This window comes from Stomoxys calcitrans, chromosome 2 (assembly GCF_963082655.1).
Source record: "Stomoxys calcitrans chromosome 2, idStoCalc2.1, whole genome shotgun sequence".
Taxonomy (NCBI): domain Eukaryota; kingdom Metazoa; phylum Arthropoda; class Insecta; order Diptera; family Muscidae; genus Stomoxys; species Stomoxys calcitrans.
The window spans coordinates 22,413,650-22,439,149 of record NC_081553.1 but is presented as its reverse complement, the minus strand read 5'-3'; the positions used below and the strand labels follow the sequence as shown (position 1 = coordinate 22,439,149).

The 25,500-nt window shown below is 38.8% G+C and overlaps 1 protein-coding gene across 4 annotated transcripts in view; it reads left to right on the top strand.

The window, feature by feature from the left end:
- Nucleotides 1-25,500, top strand: part of LOC106083864 (neural cell adhesion molecule L1) — a 557,698-nt gene that overhangs the window by 519,474 nt on the left and 12,724 nt on the right. For all 4 annotated transcript variants that reach the window (XM_059363589.1, XM_059363587.1, XM_059363588.1 and 1 more), the window contains exon 15: nucleotides 11,690-11,898. In XM_059363589.1, the coding sequence (XP_059219572.1) occupies nucleotides 11,690-11,898 (209 nt within the window). The remainder of the gene's footprint in view (nucleotides 1-11,689; nucleotides 11,899-25,500) is intronic.

The following is a 25,500-nucleotide window of genomic DNA, read 5'->3' as shown; positions in this document are numbered from 1 at the left end:
TATAAGCCCATCTCTCGATTTGACTTCTTGAGCCCCTGTAAGCCGCAATTTTTGTCCGATTTGGCTGAAATTTTGCACATAGGGTTCTGTTTAGACTTCCAACAGCTGCGTCAAGTACGGTCCGAATCGGTCAATAACCTGATATAGCTTCCATATAAACCGATCTGCCGAATTGACTTCTTGAGCCCTTATCTAAATTTATTTTGTATAAGTTTTTAGCAGAATCCAGCTCTGCCAATCTTAGCACGCTTTTACTTGTTACCTGTTATACCTTTTCCATTATAATTTCTTTGGCAAAGAAATGTTCCGTTGAAGTTTGTTAACATAACTGTGTGACAAGGCTGTTATAAATATGTCCATGTGATGCTTTTTTCACCCATCCTATAGTTTTTGCTTTGCTCTTAAAATACCATGCAAGTAGTTTAAAAATAACCACATATTATTTTTTTAGTTAAAACGTCAATCAATTGACAATAGCAGCTTATTTAAAATTTAAGCAACTTTTATTAACCAAAATTAAAATGTCAGTTTTTAATGTTCTTGCAATTGAATGCAATTATAACAACTGTCATTAGCAAACTTCGACGGGCTTTTGATATGTCACATTCAAAAAAGAAACTTTAATCAACTAATGTCAAATGGATAAAGCTAACCGCCTGATGCAGTAAACATGTAGTGTAGATCACAAAAACTGAAAATAGATTGACACTTGCGGTAGTGGGTGTAAATAAATTTCACATACTAGCAACGTAAACACCAAAGATATACTCGCCCTCCTATTTAAAAAAAACTCCACTTCCATATACAAAGTAATATCGAAATTTGGGCTAGACTGGAGCATATTTGATTCAGGGGCAGAGCAAAATTGCAAATTTGCCAATGAATATTTCGTTAGGGAACAGGGGCAAACTTCTCACATATCAATGAGATTCAAGTTTAAGCTCAATGATAAGGGACTTCCTTTTATAGCCGCGTCCGAACGGCTTGCGTCACCTTTTTGCGGAAAAGTTTTTACATGGCAAAGTACCTGACAAATGTCGCCAGCTTTAGGAGGGGATAACCTTCGCTGAAAATGTTTTTTACGATGCTCATGCCAGGATTTAAACATAGGCGTTCAGAGTATAAGTGGAACATGCTAACCTTTTCGCTACGGGGGCATCTGTGCAGAGAACTCCTATACAAGTCTCTGTTTCAGCGAAATCGTGCAGAAAATCCTCTTTCCATGGCAATAAAATCCTAAATCGGAAGTGCGGTCTATATAACAGCTAATACTATATAATGCAAATACTGACCCATCTGGAACGTAATTGGCAAGAATGCCAATGAATCTAACTCACATTTTACGATTTAAGCGAAGATGGGTAATAAATTTCGCCTTTATGGGCTTAACTCACGTAGATTGGATGGCTATATCTTAATATGGTCCAATATGGACCATATTAGGATCGGATATCAAGAGTCCTAAGAACTGTTTAAAATTTTAGTGAAATCACATAATAAATGCGATTTTAATGGTCTTAAGACCAGAAACCGGAGCTATATCAAAATATGGTCCGATCTGAACCACATACGGGTCGGATGACAGAGGGCTTAGAACAAACCACTTTTTCGAACTTCATCGAAATTGGATAATAGGTGCGGATTTCATGGACTTTAGATCTTAGGTTAGGTTAGGTTTAAGTTGCAGTCTGTCCTCAGACTCACTTAGACGTATTCGTCCATTGTGATTACAGGAACAGAAGAAGAAACATGCCTTCTAGTTCCTACCGTTCAACCAACCAGATAGCTTACAAAGGCCAAACTACTTCCCAATGTTCATATCCGCTAAATCAGACAAAAAAATTTCAAAGAAGTGAACACCTTAAGACTGCTAGAGCGGCATACCCACCCAGAATGAGTTCTATAGTCTCTTCTTTTTCAATGTCCTCAAAGTTTCTGCAAAAGTCGTTACCGTCAACCTTCAAACTCTCATCATGTTTTCCGTTTAGACAATGACCTGTCATGACGGACACAATGACTGAGACGTCTGTTCTAACCAGCAACAGCAAAGTGGTAGACCTCTTCAAGCCTAGACTAGGCCACATAGTTTAGGAATGTTCACAGCCCCCTCTTTGTGACCATCTATCACTTGTTGTCCTTCGGGCCTGGTCCTGAAAACTTAGCTTACATGTCGCTAGAGGCACACTCATAGATTCCAGTTTCACTGGGCAAGCTCGTCCGCTTTACAATTCCCTGGTATATCTCTGTGGCCCGGCACTCAGACCAGGTGGATTTTGAAATGTTCAGAGATCTCGTTGAGAGATCTGCAACAGTAGAGTGCGGTTTTGTGTTCAGAAATACGTTCTCCAGGGACTTAATGGCTGCCCGGCTCTCTAGGACATCTGGGACATCTGGAGGCTGAGCTAAGAAAATATATAGGCTAGCTGAGAAAAGTGCAGAACAAATCCTGGGTGGAATTCTTCAGCTCCGTGGAGGATATATCTGAATCTGCATTAGCCTCTAGGCTAAGGCAGATTCTGTCCTCAAGACCTATTACGGTGGGGTATATTCAGAAGTCAGGGAATGTATGAACAATAACTGGTGAGGACACACTTGAACTTCTCGTTGATACACATTTCCCGGGAAATTCTCCAACGTACAACGTGGCATCAGAAGAGGTTGTCACTGGTATGCATCCATGGTAGGTTATTGGGGAAATTATGTCTGAGCCGAAAATCCTTTGGGCGATAAAGAGAATTGAATCCTTTAAGTCGCCAGGCCCTGATTATGTATCACCGGTTGAATTACAAGCTGTGTCTGATAGAATGGTTCCTAGGCTTAGGGAGATATACATTGCTTGTATCAGCATGTCACAAATAACTGGGGGGTGGAGGGACATAAAGGTCATTTTCATTCTGAAAGCAGGAAAACCTTGCCACACAAATGCTAAAGATTTTCGTCCTATAAATCGATGGACTACGAATGCTAGATGGTCGCAAAGAGGGGGTTGTGAGCTTTCCAAAACTATTTTCCCTAATATAGACTTGAAGAGGTCTACCGCTTTGCTGTCATTGGCTAAAACAGACGTCTCAGTCATTATGTCCATCATGGTGAAAGACTGAAGGTTGCCTGCACCGACTTTTGCAGAAGCTATGAGGACATCGATGAAGAAGAGACTATAGAACACCTTCTGTGTGTGTGTGTGTACCGCACTAGCAGTCAAAAGGAGTTCTACTTTACGTTCTCATTTCGTTGAGAACCTCTCTGATTTAGCGAATCTGAACATTCGCAAGTTGTTGGGCTTTCTAAAGCGATCTGGATGGTTCAATGGTAGGAACTGGAAGGCATCGCATTTCTTCAGTTCCTGTGGTATCACAATGAACGAAAACGTCTACGTGAGTTTGATTGCAGACTGCCACATAAACCTTATCTAACCTATAGATGTCCCAATCGTATGGTGTTCTTGTGGCTATCGCCCTGTTGAAGAGTTTCTGCAGTCCTTCCATAGACCAACCAGCTCTGGGGTCCATCATGGCGCTCGCTGTTTGCCCCTTGGCTTGGCACTGGGACATGCTGACACAAGCAAGTCATTCAGGGCCGTGATCAGTGATCCGCTTGACCAATTTGTCTATATCCTCCGCAATTTCCACTTCCTTTTCTGGTCTAGATTGGATAGAATTTGTGCCTAAATTTATCCCATTCCTCCTTTTTTCTGTTAGTAGCCGAGGGACCACTTCTGCAGTATTTTCTCTAAGGCGGAAACTTATATAACGATGATCAGAAAAGCTGTTGTCATCCAACACTTCCCAGTCGCGTATTCTTGCGCTTATCCACTCCACTAAAAAACTGGGGCAAACTTCTCACATATCAATGAGTGCAGTCCGCTTCAAGTTTAAGGTCAATGATAAGGGACCTTCTTTTTATAGCCGAAAGGCGTGTCGCGGTGCGACACCTCTTTTAGACCTCTCTTTGCTAGAATACAGGCTCTGTGTCTCCTATTCCCCTTAAATCATTAGATCTGTCTATATGGGAGCTATATCCAACTAGGATCCTATTTTAGTCTAAATCGGATCTTGAGTGCGCCTTTAAAGGACTTTAGACCAGAAATCTGAAGATCGGTCCATATGGCAGATGTACTTTTAAATTTGATGTGACTTAGTGCTCTAAGTCAGATATCGGGAGCATTAATACAACTCTATTTTTTACATTTCAGCGAAATTGCACAATAAAATTGCCTTTTAGGGGCTTTAGACCCTAAATTCGTAAATCTACGGTCTACATGGCAGCTATATCTAAATATAGTCCGATCAGGACCATTTTTAGATCGGGTGTCGGGAGTTTTAATACAACTCATTGTTTAATGCTTCAGCGAAACCGTGCAACAAATACGGCTTTTATGGGCTTAAGGTCATGAATCGGGGGATCGGTCTATATGACAGCTTTATCAAAATATGGTCCGGTATGGCCCGTTCAAGAACTTAACCTGCGTATTGAAGAAATGCGAAACTGTGTCAAATTTGTAAAGTCTGTAGCAAGATTACAACAGGCTAACGGACATATGGACGGACAGAAACATGGATGTCTTTAGATCGTGCATTCACTGTGCAAAATTCGGCCCAATTGGACAAAAATGTAATCATCTAGGAGTGCAAGAAGTAAAATCTATGGATCGGTTTATATGGTAGATATATCCAAATCGGGCCCCATATAGCCCATTTGCAATCCCCAATGACATGCACCAATAAAAAGTCCCTGTTCAAAATTTCCAGCGGATATCTTTATTCATTCAACCGCTATCATGATCTCAACAGATGGAGGGACGGACTGACATGTCTAGATCGACTTGAAATGTCAAGACATGCTCTTGAATTTAGTCAATTTTTATAAATTTTTAGTAGCATCCATGGGCGAACTTAGCACGGTTTTCTCTATCTTATATAAATTTATTTAAACCTAGCTAATGTCTATGAATATGAATTTTGTGTAAAACTTTGATTTCAATAAAATTTCCCCATCAATTTCCTATCATCATCTTGAGTCACAGTAAGCATATCTGTTATTGCCGTCGATGATGTTACCATAATTGTCATGATACTCGTACTGATAAGCATTTGCATAAGCCTCACATCACTGATTCGCAATACCATTACAGTCATCATCGAAATAAATCGAATGAAGTATTCAGCTGCGAAATGTAATTGTCAAACGAGAACAACTGATGATGGTGATGATGATGATGTTGATGACATGCAGAAACTAATTGTCTGTCATGTATGAGTGAAGTACTAGATAGGCAATCGAACATTCAAACATTGAGACTACTACATTAATGCTAGTATAGGCAGATATCAATCCAATCATTTACACATCTACATAATGACATGTGTATGTAAAAACTAAACTATAGCCTGAACTGGCCGGATTCAAAAAGATAACTAGAGATTGTTGATAAAACAAACAAAAACTATAAGATTTGGGTATACTAACTTGTCGTTCCATTTGTAAAATATCGAAATATTGACTAAAGACCCTAAGGAAAAATAAATGCATTAACACTTTAGCGCCATGACATTTTAAGTTGATCTAGCAATATGCGTCCCTCTTACCGTGTATCAAAGTCATGTTTACTTTCTTTTACTTGTTTTTAAACAATTTTCATATTTTTTTTTTCTTTCAATTTTTTTTTGCGCACATCCATGAACTGGTGTTGGAGAGATCAATCCATTTAGCCCAATTACAATCCCCACAAACGAATTCGTTTGACAGACGGACGGACAAGGTCTGATTGACTTAAAATGCTATTCAACGGGTCATAGACCAATATTTTGAGGTGTTGAAAATTTAATGACGTAGTTAGTACACCGCCCCCATGATTGGGACTTCTATAAGGCTGAGCTGAGAAAATATAAGGGTGAGCTTAGAAAGGCTCAGAACAAATCCTGGGTAGAATTCTGGAACTCCCTCGAAGATATATCTGAGGCCTCTAGGCTAAGGATGATTCTGTGCTCGAGACCTATTACAATGTCAGTGAGGTAACAATGTCTAGTGAGGAAACACTAGAACTTCTCGTTGATACATAGTTCCCGGGAAATTCCCCAACGGCCAACGTGGCGCCAGAAGAGGTTGTCACTGATATGCATTCGTCGGAAGCCATTAGGGAAATTGTGTCTGAGCCGAGAATTGTTTGGGCCATAAGAAGTTTCGACTCCTTTAAGTCGCCAGGCCCTGGTGTTGTATAACCGGTTGAATTACAAGCTGCGTTTGATAGATTGGTTCCCTGGCTTAGGGAGATATACTCTGCATGCATCACATTGTCATAGGGATGGAGGGACATGAAGGTCATTTTCATTCCGAAAGCAGGAAAACCTTGCCACACGAAGGCGAAATATTTTCATCCTATTAGTCTGTCATCCTTTATGCTGAAGACTCTTGAGAAGTTGTTAGAAACATATTGGGTTGCCCAAAAAGTAATTGCGGATTTTTCATATAGGCGGCGTTGAAGAATTTTTTCACAGCTTGTGACTCTGTAATTGCATTCTTTCTTCTGTCAGTTATCAGCTGTTACTTTTAGCTTGCTGTAGAAAAAAAGTGTAAAAAGTATATTTGATTAAAGTTCATTCTAAGTTTTATTTATTTATTTTTTACTTTCTTTTAAAAAATCCGCAATTACTTTTTGGGCAACCCATATCGGAGGGCAAAGATCCCTGGAGATCGCCTATAGCTGCAACAGCATGCCTATAGTAAAGGCAAATCCACTAAAACAGCCCTTCATGACCTAATCGGCTACCAAGAGGGTTATCTCGCTGTCAAGGAATATATAATGATAGGATTTCTTGACATCGAATTAGCTTTCAAAAATGTAAAACCGGCGTTAATCATTAAGAGTAGCAGCATTGCGAATGATACATGGTCACAAAGGGGGACTGTGAGCATTCCAAAACTATGTGGCCTAATCTAGATTAAGACTAAGAGGTCTACTGCTTTGCCGTCATTGGCTAGAACAGACGTCTCAGTCATTGTGTCCGTCATGACAGGTCACTGTCAAATCGGAAAACATGCTGACAGACTGAAGACTGCCAGCAAGGACTTTTGCAGAAGCTGTGAGGACATCCAAGAAGAAGAGACTATAGAACAACTTCTGTGTGTGCGTGTCCCGCACTTGCAGTTAGAAGGAGTTCCACTCTCATTTCTTCGAGAACCTGTCTTAATTAGCGAATGTGAACATTCGCAAGTTATTGGACTTTTTAAAGCGATCTGGATGGTTCAACGTTAGGAAGTATAAGGCATTTTTCTTCTTCTGTTCCTATGGTATCACAAGGGACGAAAACTTCTAAGTGAGTCTGCCACTTAGACCTAGTCTAACCTAACCTAGTACACCGCCATCCAATGGGAGAATCTATAAAAATACTGTTTATATATGCAGCCAATATAAAGTTGATGGCAAAAGTTAAAGTTGAAAGCTAAGAGTTAAATTGAACTTAAAGAAGAGTTTCTTTAAAACACCCCCTTTTTTATTTGACCTATGCTATCGTAATGTATCTGCTGAAAGCCAGAGGCTGTACTCTATATGCTATGAATAGAACATTGGTAAATGTGTTAAACTGCTTTCAAAAAAACACAGAGCACTACATCATACACACATAAAATATACACTAGCAGAAGCACTCTCTTACAAACACTCGCAAACAGATATATAACCACAAAACCAGCCGCCTATTATTTGCCCGCATTTACCAACATTTTTCGAAATAAAATGTAATAAAAAGATGTCTGCCCCGGTTTATTTGCGGGTAAAACAAAACACAGCACAAAAAAAAAACAAAACGAAACGATACCAAACAGAAATGAAAGCATAGAAAGCGAAACTGTGAGAATGTGTCTAACCACAAAACAGATTATGTTTATTGTACTTTTGTGACTCATTTCCGTAGAAAATTTTCAAATTATTTGCATCGCCGTAAAGTATGCATTAATTTTAATGATTTGTGTGCAAATGCGGGATTGCTAAGCACGCACATCCAACCATCATAAACACAACAACACTACACCAAAGAAGATATGCATGCCTGAGTGTGTGTGTAAGTGACAGTTTAGTGCTCACACTCACTTGTATTGCTAGACTAGCACATTTAATGCTAACTTCACATGTGAACCGTTTAATGTAAGAGAGAGAGAAAGAGTGTGAGACTGAACGTGTGTGTGTGTGTGTATGAGTATGTTTTCTAATACATCCCACCAAAGAGCACTAAGTATCATGGTGGGTGGGGTGGCGTATGAGTAACACTAAAAGTGTCATAATAGCACATATATTGTATATCGCCTATTCACATGCCGGCAGCTCAAAGGCTTATGGTTCATAGCCCATAGCTACGTGTGCGTGTGTATGGTTGAAAAGAGCTTGAAATAATGCTACGCTATTGTACTTAATATTGTTTATACTTAACTAGGTCAATATACATATCGTTACTATAGCTATAGAAGTTAACTGAAGATAGCAGCTACACTGTTCAGGCACAACACAAATTATTCCTATTTAACTGTAACTATTTACCTGCAAAAGCTCGTAATTTGCGAATACTTGTCATTTGCTTAGAACCGTTGACTTAAGTAGCGAACATTTCTACAATAAGATGATAAATATCTTCTGGCGTGTGCGCTGAGTCGCAATTAATTATTGCAAAATGTATCATAGATGTTAAACAAAATAAGTCAGGTGGTACCAGTTATATTTTAATCTGATTACCCCTTTCTTAATTAGAGCGACAATAGGAAATGAGTAGTATGGAATTATTTCAATTAGAGCATGATTAACGTTTTCTCTAAGTTTAGCTATCAGGGCAAAAGTTGCCTAGATGTCACAAAATAATAATGATTAATTAGAAGATAATGATTAATCAACATTCGAAAGATGTGAGAGGGGAGAAATGGAAAAACAATAAAAAAGGTAAGGCATCAACAAACTACCAATGAAATGGGGTGCAAGGGGAGGAATGATAACAAGAAAAGGCTTTCAAAGTTTACCAAAATTTACTGCCAAAACCACAAACTTTTCATTACCTCCAACATTAGATGGAGGTATACCTATCAAGTCATTCCGTTTGGAACACTTCGAAATATTGATCTGTGACCCTAGCTATATAAATTATTAGTCGCATTGACATTGTGAGTCGATCTGGCCACATTCGTCCCTCCATCCGTCTGTCGAAATAACGATGAGTCGAACGAATTAGGATATCTGCTTGAAATTTTCAACAGACAGTTCTTAGTGATGTAGCCCGCAAAAGCTCTATATCGGTTCAGCCTAGATGCACTAATTCTAGTGTAGTGTTAAGTTTCCAAAAATTCACTATTAATTGAACTTCAATGATGAAAAATATTTATTATACCCACCACCGTAGGATAGGGGGTATATTCATTTAGTCATTCCGTTTGCAACACACCGAGATATCAATTTCCGACCATGCAAAGTATATATATTTCGGATCGTCGTAAAATTCTAAGACGATTTAACGATGTCCGTGTGTCTGTCCATCCGTCTGTTGTAATCACTCTTCAGCCTTCAAAAATTGAGATATTGAGCTAAAATTTGGCACAGATACGTCTTTTTGATGCCCGCTGGTTAAGTTCTTGAACGGGCCAAATCGGTCCATATTTGGATATAGCTGCTATAGAGACCGAATTTCCGATAAAGGGTCTAATGCCCATAAAAACTTTATTTATTACCCGATTTCGCTGAAGTTTGAAACAATGGGTTATTTTAAGCCTCCCGATATCTGACTTTAATATGGTTCAGATTGGACTTTATTTAGATATAGCTGTCATATAGACCGATCCCCCGATAAGGGGTCTGAAGGTCATAAAAGCTTTATTTTTTATCCGATTTTGCTGCAATTTAAAACAATGGATTATTTTAAGCCTCTCAACATAAGACCCAAATATGGTGCAGATCAGTCTATATTTAAATATAGCTGCCATATAGACCGATCTCCCGATAAAGGGTCTGAAGCCCATAAAAGCTTTATTCCTTAACCGATTTCGCTGCAATTTAAAATAATGGATTATTTTAAGCCTCTCAATATAGGACCCAAATATAGTTCAGATCGGTCTATATTTCGATATAGCTACCATATAGACCGATCCCCCGATAAGGGGTATGAATGCCATAAAATCTTTATTTTTCATCCGATTTCGCTGCAATTTGGACTAGTGCGCACCTTTAAGCCTCTCAACATCCGAGACAAATATGATACAGATCGGACTATATTTAGATATAGCTGCCGTATAAACCGATCTGCCGATAAACGGTCTGAAGCCCATAAATGCTTTATTTATTACCCGATTTCGCTGAAATTTAAAACAATGGGTTATCTTAAGCCTCTCAATATAGGACCCAAATATGATTCATATTGGACTATATTTAGATATAGCTGTCATATAGACCGATTTCCCGATAAAGGGTCTGAAGGCCATAAAAGCTTTAATTTTTATCCGATGTCGCTGAAATTCGGAGTAGTGGGCAGTTTTAAACTTCCCAACGTCCGACCGAAATATGGTACAGATCGCACTATATTTAGATATAGCTGTCATATATACCGATCTGCCGATAAAGGGTCTGAAGCCCATAAATGCTTTATTTCTTAACCGATTTCGCTGAAATTCGAAACAGTGAATTATTTCTAGCCTCCCAACATCCGACTTAAATATGGTTCAAATCGGACCATATGTAGATATAGCTGTCATATTGACCGATTTCCCGATAAATGGTCTGAAGACCATAAAAGCTTTATTTATTACCCGATTTCACTGAAATTTAAAACAGTCTGTTATCTTAAGCCTCTCAACATAGGACCCAAATATTTTTCAGAACGGACTATATTTAGATATAGCTACCATATAGACCGATCTCCCGATTAAGGGTCTGAAGCCCATAAAAGCTTTATTTTTTAACCGATTTCGCTGAAATTCGAAACAATGAATTATTTCTAGCCTCCCAACATCTGACCAAAATATGCTTCAGATCGGTCTACATTTAGATATAGCTGCCATATAGACCGATCTCCCGATAAATGGTCTGAAGATCATAAACTTTATTTATTACCCGATTTCGCTAAAATGTCTAACCGTGGGCAGTTTTAAGCCTCTTAACATCCGACCCAAAAATGGTATAGATCGGACTTTATTTAGATATAGCTGCCATTTAGACCGATATGCCGTTAAAGGGTCTGAGACCCATAAAAGCTTTATTTTTTAACCGATTTCGCTGAAATTCGAAACAGTGAATTATTTTTAGCCTTCTCACACCCGACCTAAATATGGTTCAGATCGGACTATATGTAGACATAGCTGCCATATAGACCGATCTGCCGATAGGGGGTCTGAAGCTAATAAGAGCTTTATTTATTACCCGATTTCGCTGAAATTTGAAAAATTGAGTAGGTTAAGACCTTCCAACATCCGACCTAAATATGGTTCTGGTCGGACTTTATTTGGATATAGCTGCCTTAAAGACAGATCTGCCAATAATGTGACTGAAGCCCATAAAAACTTTATTTATTACACTATTTCGCTAGAATTTGAAACAGTGAGTTTTTCTGAGGCTCACGATATCCGACCCGGCCGAACTTAAGGTCGGATATCTTGTTTTTAATTTATAAACCAAACTGGTCATACTAATCTTTTTTCAAAATATTTTTCTTTCCCCCTATTTCAGACCCGCCCGCAATGATGTGCCCTCAATGTATATAGAAGAGGAAGAACTGAATGACGAAGAAGCTGCCATGGGCGGTGCAAGAGCTGCAGAGATTCGTGCTCGTGTAGCACCCATCAATATGATGCCACGTTGCAGTACAAGTACGGCAAGCAGTCAACATCATTATATATCAGAAGGTTTCATACAATATGCCCAGCCCAGTCTAAACGGTAGGATACCCAAATCTATTCTAAACAAATTGTAGTAGTCGTGGTTAATGTGTGTGAGCACATAACCATAAATGCCCTTAAGTAGTAGTAGTAGCACAAGTAGTCGTAGTTGTACAAATGTTAGTAACAACTATAGTGTTAAAGTAGTTAAATTTAATATTTGCTTGCAATCAAAAGATATTATTTGATGAAGTCTAATGAAATCTCACAAACCTAGCGAGAAAAGCCAAAAACCAGGATATTGGCAATTAGCTTTTGCCAAATAGTATCTAGATGCTGCAGTATGATTACATTAGCTTTTGTAGTTAAATTTTTTTATTTTACTCCTACACGCTTTGCAATTTCAATTTCCTATGTTTATGAATATTGTTATGTGCTCTGTGCTGTTGATTTGTTTTGTTTTTTGTTTTCCTCTATGCTAGCATATAAAATTTTTATAACTTCATTTGCTGTAGCATTCTTGTTCTTAAACTATGTGTGTACTTTCCGGTATCAGTGTAATCTTGTAAATGCTCTGTGCTTTAATGTTTGCCCCATAGGAGTGAGCGTGTGAATGTGTGTGTGGATATGTATGTGATTGTATTAAAGGTTGCGTTTGTGTGACTGCGTGTGTCTGTAGCTTTCATCTCATCATTGTCATTAGAAAAGAGTCTTTTGAATATTCTTTCTTAAATTTCCAAAGGTCCTTTCGGTCATGTATCAATCATTCACTTAGATTAGATATCCATGCGTTATACTATTCATTGAAATTTAATTTTAAATATGTCTGTGCAACACAAAGCAGCTTAGATATATGAAGCCGCTCATTTATGGCTAAGCAATGAATGCGAAAATTACTTTCTTTGAATTTGAGCCCATTTGTGCATTACAATGATATACCTGCGAAAATCACAGTTTAGATTTTAATTAACATATATGACCTGAGATGTTGTGGCAAAACTATTATTTATCTTCTCACACAGAGATTTGTATTTACATTAACACAAAACCAAATCGTAATTTATGAAATTGGCAATTACTAGAGTGGCTTTTGAGATTTATACAAAAACTAGCTGGGCGGGGTTTGCTCCGCTGCACCTTCTTCCAGTCTCTTGTTTTTTCTAAGCCCCCTATACTGCCACTAGCAGGAAATAAGTCCTGTTTTGGGATGCTGGTACGGCCTTTCAGATATTTCGCCCCAATGTGGATATCATGTTCGTGCTGTACTCCCAAATACCTTTCATTTCATATCCGTCATGGGGGTATTTTTGGAGGTGAAGTGAACGCCCATATGGATCAGATTCGTGATCTAATCTCAAACACCTTTCATTTGAACCACTTATTGTCAAAACCATCCATTTGGAGGGTTTTGGAGGTGACGCGGCCCCCCTAGATAACCCACCCTAAATAAGGATGCCAAATTTCTGTTTTTGAGTTATTATAAACAAACCAAATTTCACCAAAATCGCTCCACTCATCTCTGAGATCTGACCTTTTTGAAAATAGGATAAAGGGAGGGTGCGCCCATTAAAGTTTGGATGTTAGATCGACTTCATTCTCTTGGTTTTAGTGGTGGATTAGAGTTGCCAAACCCTTTGCCCCGAAAGTGGATATCAGATTCATACTCCACTCCCAAAAACCACATTGGAGCTACATGTTGCTATGGTCGGTATATGGTTTAGGGGAAGTTTATGAGGTGAGAGGTCCCAGAAACACTAGGCCATAAAACAGATATCAGATTTGAGCCCCTTTTTGCCATAATCCACAAATATGTCCAGTTTGAGGAGTATGTAGGGTGGGGGATGCCACCCACACACTAAGCCCTGAACAAATATCAGCATCTTGCGCTACTCTCAAATTTCTTTCTTTGAGCCTCAATTGCCATTGGTTTAGGGGGAGTTTATGGGGTGAGACGATCCCCTAACACTTGGCCTCAAAATTGGATATCATTGGACGATCTAGACATGTCCGTCCGTCTGTCCGTCTGTCTGTTGAACAGTCTTCAAAAATTAGGATATTGAGCTAAAACTTTGCACAGATTCCTTATTTGTCCATAAACAGGTTAAGCTCGACGATGGGCTATATCGGACTACACTCGATATAGCTCCCATATAGACCGATCCGCCGATTTAGGGTCTTAGGCCAATAAAAGCCACACTTATTATTCGATTTCGCTGAAATTTGAGAAAGTGAGTTATAATAGTCCTCTCGACATCCTTCGTTTATTTGGTCCAGATAGAACCATTTTTGGATATAGCTGCCATATAGACCGATCCTCCGATTTAGGGTCTTAGGCCCATAAAAGCCACATTTATTATCCGATTTTGCTGAAATTTGGGACAGTGAGTTACGATAGGCCCTTCGACATCTTTCTTCAATTTGGCCCTGATTGGAACAGATTTGGATATAGCTTATGTTAGGCTTTTCGACATCGATGTTGTATATGATTCGGATCGGTTTATTTTTATAGCTAAAAAAAAAATTGTTACACACAATTGAACTATGACATGTTCTTATTAGTAATTGGTCCAAACCGTAACATATTTCGATATAACTGCTATGTGCAATTTGCTCCGGATTTTGATGAAAGGTGGTTTATTTATATACCCGAGGTGGTGGGTATCCATAGTTCGGCCCGGCCGAACTTAACGCCTTTTTACTTGTTATACCCTCCACCATAAGATGGGGGGTATACTAATTTCGTCATTCTGTTTGTAACTACTCAAAATATTCGTCTGAGACCCCATAAAGTATATATATTCTTGATCGCCGTGACATTTTATGTCGATCTAGCCATGTCCGTCCGTCTGTCCGTCCGTCCGTCCGTCTGTCTGTCGAAAGCACGCTAACTTCCGAAGGAGTAAAGCTAGCCGCTTGAAATTTTGCACAAATACTTCTTATTAGTGTAGGTCGGTTGGTATTGTAAATGGGCCATATCGGTCCATGTTTTGATATAGCTGCCATATAAACCGATCTTGGGTCTTGACTTCTTGAGCCTCTAGCGTGCGCAATTTTTATCCGATTGAAATGAAATTTTGCACGACATGTTTTCTTATTATATCCAACAACAGTGCCAAGTATGGTTCAAATCGGTCCATAACCTGATATAGCTACCATATAAACCGATCTTGGGTCTTGACTTCTTGACCATCTAGAGGGCGCAATTCTTATCCGATTGGAATGGAATTTCGCACGACGTGTTTTGTTATGATACCCAACAACTGTGCCAAGTATGGTTTAAATCGGTCCATAACCTGATATAGCTACTATATAAACCGATCTTGGGTCTTGACTTCTTGACCCTCTAGAGGGCACAATTCTTATCCGATTTGAATGAATTTTTGCACGAAGTATTTCGTCATGATATCCAACAACTGTGCCAAGTTGAAATCGTTTCATAACCTGATATAGCTGTCATATAAACAGATCTGGGGATTTGATTTCTTGAGCTTCTAGAGGGCGCAATTCCTATCCGATTTGGCTGAAATTTTGCATGACGTATTTTATTTTTACTTTCAACAACTGTGTCAAATAAGGTTCAAATCGGTTCATAACCTGATATAGCTGCCATATAAACCGATCTGGGATCTTGACTTCTTGACCCCTAGAGGTCGCAATTATTATCCGATATGCCTGAAATTTTGTACGATGGATCCTCTCATGACCATCAACAAACTTGTTTATTATGGTCTGAATCGGTCTATAGCCCGATACAGATCCCATATAAATCGTTCTCTCTATTTTACTTCGTGAGCCCCAATGGGCGCAATTCTTATACGAATTGGCTGAAATTTTACACAGGTCTCCAACATATAATTTAATTGTGGTCCGAACCGGACCATATCTTGATATCGTTTTAATGGCAGAGCAACTCTTTTCTTATATCCTTTTTTGCCTAAGAAGAGATGCCGGGAAAAGAACTCGACAAATGCGATCCATGGTGGAGGGTATATAAGATTCGACCCGGCCGAACTTAGCACGCTTTTACTTGTTTTCTATTGTTTTGTTTTTTTTTTTTTTTTTTGGATTGGATAGGGGGAGGTGGATTGCCCTGTAACACATCCTTTCATTTGAGTGCAATATATTCTCGACCGCGCTATATGCCAGCTTGGTGTTGTTTTTATTGGGAGGAAATTGTCGCTCGCCCAGATGCTAATACCCAAAAGACAATTTAATTGAGTCCTTTATTGTCGCGATATACATATCCTGCTTAGTGGCAGGACGGCTAAACGTGACCGTGACTGCTAAACGTGATTCTTGAATTCTTATACCAACATTAGATTCGAACTCTACAGGCATAGACCTTTCTTTGAATTCACATATTATCCCACTCGAACTACACGTCCTATTGAAGGGTATTTAGTGGGTGGGCCGGTCCCAAACTCTATGCCAAGTATGTATACCAGATTCGTAGTCAACACCCAAAGACCTTTCATTTGATATCCATTTTGTGACGTTGGACATTCACTCCCGGGGTTTTGGGGTTGGAGAGGTCTAGTACACACCTTGAAGCAAATGCTTATAACAGATGTGCGCGCAACTTCCAAACACCTTTCATTTGATATCCATATTGTCCCAATTGATAAATGAGCCTTGCTGGCGTGTTTTGGAGGCGTCTCAGATACCAAGGAATATATTTTTATATCAGATTCTTACTCTAGTGTGAAATAGCTTTCATTTGATATCCATATTGTCTCAATTGGTAAATATGTCTCAATTGGTAAAAAAAACATTTGCTCGTTTTCAAGTTCATACACCAAGATCCTCTCCTCCTCCTTTGCACTCACGCTTCAGTATTCCTCTTCTGCATGAACTCTTACTACGATAATACCAAAAAAATTTGGCATTCTCAATGTTATGCCCATTGAATTTGACTAATTTTGGACTAATTTAAGCCCCTATCATAAGTTTACAAAATAAAAGTCTTCACTTAATTACTTTGTCACTTGAACATTGAAAAATATGAAAACCAAAACATCGACAAATTTTGGGCTATGTTATTAATGAGCCTTGACTTTGTTTGTCTGTGAATACGTGCTGGTCAACTGCTCGTATTTTTGAAATAATTCAACCCCATTTAATCTCTTCTCTCATGGTACATAACAGTACAGTAGTATCTCTTGAAAGTAGTTAGAATAGTAGTTGCTAGACCCTACATCTACAGTAGCACCGTAGACCATCTACCATTGATAACTTGTGATGTCTCTGGTCCAATGTAAAGCTTTTCTAATGTAGAACCAAACATATATACACACCTTTTCCCAGTAACCCTCATACTATAACTCCCTAAACCTACTCCATCTAACAACACCAAAAATTATATCGTATTACTCTGAAGTCGTCTCCCCCCTTACAAAAAAAAAAGCCTCTACAACTAACAACTCTATCCACAAAAGATACCCATGAAAATTAATCGAAATTAGTGCATTTACACCTCTAACAACATTTGATATTAAATAAAAAAAATTATTTTGATAATTTCCTACCAGGCGATGTTCTATTGCCCTTGCTCGATTGTCATGCTTCAACTGCAAATTGGTATGCCTTGTATCCCTATCCTCCCCAAGCAGCATCCGGTGGTCGCCGATCCAGCACCACCACCGCCACCACCACCACTACCGCCGCCACCACAAGCATGAGCACTTGCCCGAAGATTAACAATTCGCCAATGCCGAATGTTCGTTTGAATGCAGCAGCCTGGTCTAAACGCTACATGCCCGTAAGATCGGCCAATGGAGGCGTAAAACTTTGGATCAATGGCAGTCATGTTTAGAAATGTGAAACAAAAATCCATCCATACTCAATTCAAGCAACGGTCGGTCTACACATCCAGCTTGTCCCCTACTTCATGCTTACGCCTAGAAAATCATATGCTGCTCCCAATTTTGTTTTTATGTTCTTGTTGTTGTCGTTGTTTTGGTTTCTTGTACTTGTACCGATGTGAATCCTAAGCAAACAGTTTCCATGATTTCAAATGTTTTTCTACCCCGCCCTCATATATTTTTCACTTCCATTTCATGGCTATTCTTGTGTTTATCCTTGGAATGTTAGACAGAGTGTTGCCCTGAATGTGCTGTGCATTTGAGTGTGTCTGCCTGTTTGTCTGATTGTGGCCGATTTCAAAAACCTGAAGTATTTCTAATTTTCGGTTGTGTAAAGCCATTAAAACCTTTTATCTTTGTGTTTATTTTCACTCCTCTCTTCCACTCCTCCTCTCTCTTACTCTCTCTTTGGGTCTATTTCTCTAGCTTTATATACATTTTTCTGCCAAATAAATGTCCTGTCGTTTGACTAAAACTGTGTGTGAATGTATTTGCGTGTGGTTTCTGTGTGTGTGTGTGTGTGTGTGTGTGTGCAATTACAACTATTTGCAGTTATTCATTATGGCCAGTATGTCTCTGCCTTTTTCATTTAGTCCATATACGTGTGTGTATGGCCATTCATTTCCCATGAAGATTCTTTAGGTCCTAATTGTTGCTGCTGCTCTTCTTGTGGTTACCTCAAAATGTCCATTTCATTCATTCGTTCATTCCTTCCTTCCTTTTCCCCTTGATCTGCATTCTGTAGCATCAAGAAAGTGTTGAACATTCATCTTAAAATTGTTTGGCCCAATTTAAGGATTCCAATAACTTTGTATTTCTGCTCTTGTATTTTTGCATTTTTTTTTTTATTTCCATTTTCATTTTGTTTTATTGTTGTTCAGAGTCTTGTCTTGTCCAAGAAACGCCCCGAATTTTTGTCTATCCTGCTTTGTCTTTATGTTGTGAGATTTTCCCTAACTTGTTTCCTTTTTTTATTGCTTTTGTGGCTGTGTTCTTGCTGCCTTTTCCTATTACTAGTTAATTTGTAGGTTGTTAAATTTTACTTAACATTTAATTTTTAAAAATTCATTGTTAAATCACTTAAAATTATGGCAATAAAAGTTAAATCATTAAATTCCTGGGAAAAAATACTTACTTTAAGATACAAAGATGAAGTGGATGGATGATATGGGATGGAGGGGGTGTAAAAAGCATTTATTTAACGATAACTTTCTCCACTGGGTTTTTTGTGTGCGTTTATAAAATTAAATCAAACAACTAAGTACGGGCTAAAGTCAGGCAAAGCCTAGACGGACGGATGGACAGACAGACGAACAGACAAACAGACAGATGGACGGACAAACGGTCGGACAGACAGACAGACGGACAGACAGACGGGCAGACAGACGGACAGACAGACGGACAGACAGACGGACAGACAGACGGGCAGACGGACAGACGGACAGACGGACAGACAGACGGACAGACAGACTGACGGACAGACAGACAGACGGACAGACGGACAGACAGACGGACAGACAGATGGACAGACAGACGGACAGACAGACGGACATAGCTAAATCGAACCAGAAACTGATTCTAATTGAACGGGTTACTTATCAATGGGTCTAGCTCTTTTTCCTTCTGGGTGTTAAAAACAAATGCACCAATTTACAATACCCTGTACCACAGCAATGTTGTAATCTTTTCTATATCTAATATCTACTATTAGAGGGATATTAAGATGGACCATATCTTAACCACAATTAACTTATATGTTGGAGACCTGTGTAAAATGTCAGCCAATTCGAATAAGATTTGCGACCTTTTAGGAGCTCAAGAAGTAAAATAGAGATATCGATTTATATGGAAGCTGTATCAGGCTATAGACCGATTCAGACCATAGTAAACACGTATGTTGATGATCACGATAGCATCCGTCGTACAAAATTTCGGGCAAATCGAATAATAATTGCGACCTCTAGAGGCTCAAGAAGTCAAGATCCCAGATAGGTTTTTATGGCAGCTATATCAGGTTATGAACCGATTTGAACCTTATTTGGCACAGTTGTGGAAAGTCATAATTAAATATGTAATGAAAAATTTCAGCTAAATCGGATAGGAATCGCGCCCTCTAGAGACTCAAAAAATCGGATTATTAGACAGCTATATCAGGTCATAAACCTCTTTGAACCATACTTGCCACAGTTGTTGGATATCACAACAAAATACTTCGTGCAAAATTTCATTCAAATCGGATTAGAATTGCGCCCTCTAGTGGCTTAAGAAGTCAAAATTCAAGATCGGTTTATATGGCAGCTATATCAGATTATTGACCGATTTGAACCTTACTTTGCACAGTTATTGGATATCATAACAAAACACGTCGTGCAAAATTTCATTCCAATCGGATTAGAATTGCGCCCTCTACAGGCTCAAGAAGTCAAGACCCAAGATCGGTTTATATGGCAGCTATATCAGGTTATGCACCGATTTAAACCATACTTGGCACAGTTATTGGATGTCATAACAAAACAGGTCGTGAAAAATTTTATTCCAATCGTATAAGAATTGCGCACTCTAGAGGCCCAAGAAGTCAAGACCCAAGATCGGTTTATATGGTTGCAACTGACCTACACTAATAAGAAGTATTTGTGCAAAATTTGAAGCCAGCCTGACTCCTTCGATAGATTGCGTGCTTTTGACAGACAGACGGACGGACGGACATGGCTAAATCGACATAAAATGTCATGACGATCAAGAATATATACACTTTATGGGGTCTCAGACGAATATTTCGAGTAGTTACAAACAGAATGACGAAATTAGTGTACCCCCTTCCTATGGTGGAGGGTATAACAAGTAAAAGGGTGCTAAGTTCGGTCAGGTCGAATCTTGGAAACGCACCACCATGGATTCTGTTAAAATGTGGCCGCTATATCTGGTTATAGACCGATTTGGAACGTACTTGGCATAGTTGTTGAAAGTTATAACAGAACATTGTATGCAAAATTTCAGCGCAATCGGGTGAAAATCGCGGCTTGTACGGGCTCAAGAAATCAAATCGGAAGATCGGTTTATATTGGAGTTAAATCACGTTCTTGACCGATTTGGTACAGTTGTTGAGTGTTATAACAGAACATTTTTTAGAAAATCTCTGTAAAATCAGACAAAAATTGCGGCTTTCAAGGGCTCAAGAAGTCAAATCAGGAGATCGATTTATATGGGAGTTATATCATAACGGATTAAGTACCAGTTTAGCAACAGGCCACCACTCGACAGACGAAGTTTACACTATACAAGACACTGATACTAAACGTGTTGTGGCTATATTGTTCTGAGGCTTGGATACTTGTGAAAGCAGACAAGGCAGTGCTTGGAGTATTTGAGCGAAAAATTCTTCGTAAAATATTGGGTTGCCCAAAAAGTAATTGCGGATTTTTTAAAAAAAAGTAAATCCATTTTTAATAAAACTTAGAATGAACTTTAATCAAATTTACACATTTTTTCGTAAGCAAGCTTAAAGTAACAGCTGATAACTCACAGAAGAAAGAATGCAATTACAGAGTCACAAGCTGTGAAAAAAATTTGTCAACGCCGACTATATGAAAAATCCGCAATTACTTTTTGGGCAACCCAATATATGGACCAGTTTGCGTTAATAGTGAATCTAGGCGTCGTATGAACCAGGAGCTTTATGAGCTGTAGGACGATGATAGCATAGTTACACGCATCAAAATACAACGGCTGCGTTGGCTAGGTCATGTTGTCAGAATGGATAAAGAAGCTCCAGTCTTTTGAAGGCAAATAGGTACACGCAAACCGGAAAGACCCAAAGCCCGATGGAAAGATCAAGGGGTAGGAGACACCTCGAAACTTGGTGTCAGAGATTTTGGAATGAGCGAAGAAGCTCGAGGCGCTTGGAACGCTATTCTACGTTCGGCCAGTGAAGCAAATGTTCTGTCATAGCCAATTAAAGTAAAGAAAGTACAATATATCATAACGGAACACCACACGCAAAATTTCAGCCAAATCGGACAAAAATTTCAACTTGTAAGGGTTCAAGATGAGATATTGTGCTGAAACTTTGAACAGATTCTTTTTTTGTCCATAAACAGGTTAAGTTTGAAGATGGGCTATATCGGACAATATCTTGATATAGTCCCATATAGACCGATCCGCCGATTTCGGGTCTTAGGCCCATAAAAGCTACATTTATTATCCGATTTGGCTGAAATTTGGGACAGTGAGTTTTGTTGGGCCATTCAACATCCTTCTTCAAATTGGCCCAGATCGGTTCAGATTTGAATATAGCTGTCATATAGACCGATTGCTCGATTTATGATTTTGGGCCCATAAAAGGGGCATTTATTGTCCGATTTCGCCCAAATTTGGTACAGTGAGTTGCGTTAGGTCCTTCGAGATCTTTCTGCAATATGGCACGGATCGGTCCTGATTTGGATATAGGTGCCAAATAGATCGATACTCCGATTTAGGGTCTTAGGCCCATAAAAGCCACATTTATTATCCGATTTAGCTGAAATTTGGGACAGTGAGTTATGTTAGGCGATTCAACATCCTTCTTTAATTTGGTCAAGATCGGTCCTGATTTGGATATAGCTGTCATATAGACCGATCTCTTGATTTAAAGTTTTGGGCTCATAAAAGGCGCATCTATTGTCCGATTTCGCCTGAATTTGGGAAAGTTGAGTTGACACGTTAGGTCAGTCGACATCTTTCTTAAATTTGGCTCAGATCGGTCCAGATTTGGATATAGCTGCCATATAGACAGATCTCTCGACATAAGGTTTTGGACCCATGAAAGGCGCATTTATTGTCCCATATCGTCGAAATTTTGGACAGCGAGTTAAGTTAGTCCCCTTGACATACTTTTGCAATATGGCACAGATCGGTCTACATTTGGATAAAGCTGCTATATAGACCGATATCCCGGTTTTAGGTTTTGGGGCCATAAAAAGCGCATTTATTGTCCGATGTCGACGAAATGTGGGACAGTGAGTTGGGTTAAGCCCCTCCACCTATTTCTGCAATTTGGTCTAGATCGATCAAGATTTGCATATAACTGCATACAGACAGATATCTCGACCGATTTAACTGAAATTTGACCAAGTGACTTATGTTTGGCTTTTCGGCATCCATGTTGCATATGGTTCAGATCGGTTTCTTTTTAGATATAGCTACTAAAAAGACCAATATTTTGTTATACACGATTGAACAATGACTTGTACTCATTAGTATTTGGTCCAAATCGGATCATGTTTCGATATGGGACATAAGGTATGCAATTTTCACCGGATTTTGATGAAAGTGGTTTACATATATACCCGAGGTGGTGGGTATCCAAAGTTCAGCCCGGCCGAACTTAACGCCGTTTTACTTGTTAAAACTAGAATGGTATATGACATTACTAAAATTGGTTTCTCAAGTCATTCGTTCCTTTTCTTTTACTTCACGCATCTCTACAAGCCGTGGTACATATCTCTGATTCCTTCTACTCGCTACCTTTCAAAAATTGTATTACCAACATTTTGGCACTGCATTTCATCTAAGTAACAACTTACCTTTGACCATCTAGACAACATCCATCATACGTTCCCACACTTTCCCCAAAAATTCAAACTCTCGATTTAAATTAGGAAAAATTTTAATAAATCTTTATTTTCTTGTACCAAATGCGATTGTTCATCCATCCATGAATTATACTAGAAATATTCATAACAGGAAAATAAAACAACTTTGCTATCTAAGTCAATTTAAAATATGTGAATATACTAAAATTCCCGAATATTTAAAAAAAAAATTTAAGCACCTTTCACTCGACTACAAGTGATGCAATCTTGACCTCTTCACTCCAGTACTTAACATTCAAATTGGCCAAAGTTTTCCCATGAATTAATATGGTTTTAAATAAGCAAGAGAGAGAGAGACCGTGAGAGGGCAGTTGGAGAGGGAAAATGTTTATCGAATAATTCTTGCGCTACACATACATACACACACACCCATATGGGCTATTAGATCTAGACCAAAATGTTCTCCTAATTTAATAACCCACAATACACACAGCTCGGTATTTTAGTTTGCTGTTGTCGATGTGAATATTGCAGGCAATGCTGCTGTTGGTGCTTAGGTTGCTGATGCTGCTCTTCCTGCTGATGCTGCTACTTCAACTGTTGTTTTGCTTCATGTGCTTCATGTTGTTGGCCCAAAGCACTCTTGTGGCTTTAATTGGCCATAATTGCAAAATGCTTTTAACTTTTATGAATCCATACAAAACTCTATAAAATTTACTGTGAAGAATATACTCAACACACATATGAGCTGCAGGTTGATGTGTGTACATGTGTATGAGTGTGAAAGCTGTGCTGGGTCCACCTATAAATAGGTGAGCACACTACGTTTTATCTTCTCAACGATGAGGTGTGATGAGTTTGGTTTTTCACCATTGTTTCATTGGCATTTGGCTTTTAAGAAGGTGCCATTTGATGGGCATGTTAATATTCTTTATGACAAAATAATAAAGTCACCCTCACTTGAGCAAAACCGAAAATGTCCTTTAGCCATACAGTTACACATGCTGAAACTTTTATTTATACCTTAAAGGTGCTATTGGTTGAGTTTGAGATATTTTTTTTTTCTTTCTGTGTTTATTTGTCTAACAGTTCATTAGTTCGTCAAGTTTAAATGTTAGTTTATCTTACAAAAGTTGGAAGGACCTGCTTTTGCTTTGCAACAATGTTGCATTTAAGTTGGTAACAACACTTTGACTTGTCCCCTCAGTCTCTCGGAGTCTTTCCTATCACAGCTACAACCACAAGCGTTCCTGTTGTTGGCAAGTACAAAACAATTGTTGTTAGACATGCATAGACTATAAAAGGTACAACATGAATACATGAACGAGTATATTAGGGTGTAACCAAAAGCGAGAGGGTTTCTATTCTATTTTAGAACATACGACATTTCTTTGGTAAAACCTTGGCAAAAGAGCATTAAGTTCGTTTTGAAGCAATCCTTAATACTTCTCACCATGGATTGATGAAATTTTGCACAGATACTTCTTAATGATATGGGTCGTTTGGAATGTAATTGAGCCCTATTGAATCAGTTTGAATACAGTTCCCATATAAAGTGGTCATTTGATTTGACTTCTTGAGCCCCTAAAAGCCGCACTTACATGTAGTGTACTTCCAACACTAGTGCCAACTACTGTTCAAATTGGCCTATAACCTGATATAGCCTCTATGTTAAACGAAGCCGAAATTGTTATTATTTTTGGCAGAAGCTGTACATACAGCCTTCAGTTACGACTTCCAACATCCTTGGTAGATTAGGTAAGGCTTAAATGGCAGTCTGCCATCAGGCTCAATTAGACGATTTCGTCCATTATGATGCCACAGGAATAGGAGAAGGAAGATGCCTTCCAGTTCTCACCGTTGAACCATTCACAGCGCTTTAAAAAGTCCAACAACTTGTCAATGTTCATAGCCGCTTATTCAGACAAGTCTTCAAAGAAATGAGAAACAACAAGTAAAAAGACATTTAGATCGGCAGGGCTGATTTTTGGATACCCACCACCTCGGGTATATATGTAAACTACCTTTAATCAAAATCAGATGAAAATTGCATACTTTATGTCCCATAGCAGTCATATCGAAATATGTTCCGATATGGACCAAATACAAATAATTGCAGTAGCTATATCTAAAAATAAACCGATCTGGACCAGCCAGCCAACCAAAACAGCCTAACATAAGTCACTGTGTCAAATTTCAGTGAAATCGAATTACAAATGCGCCTTTTATGG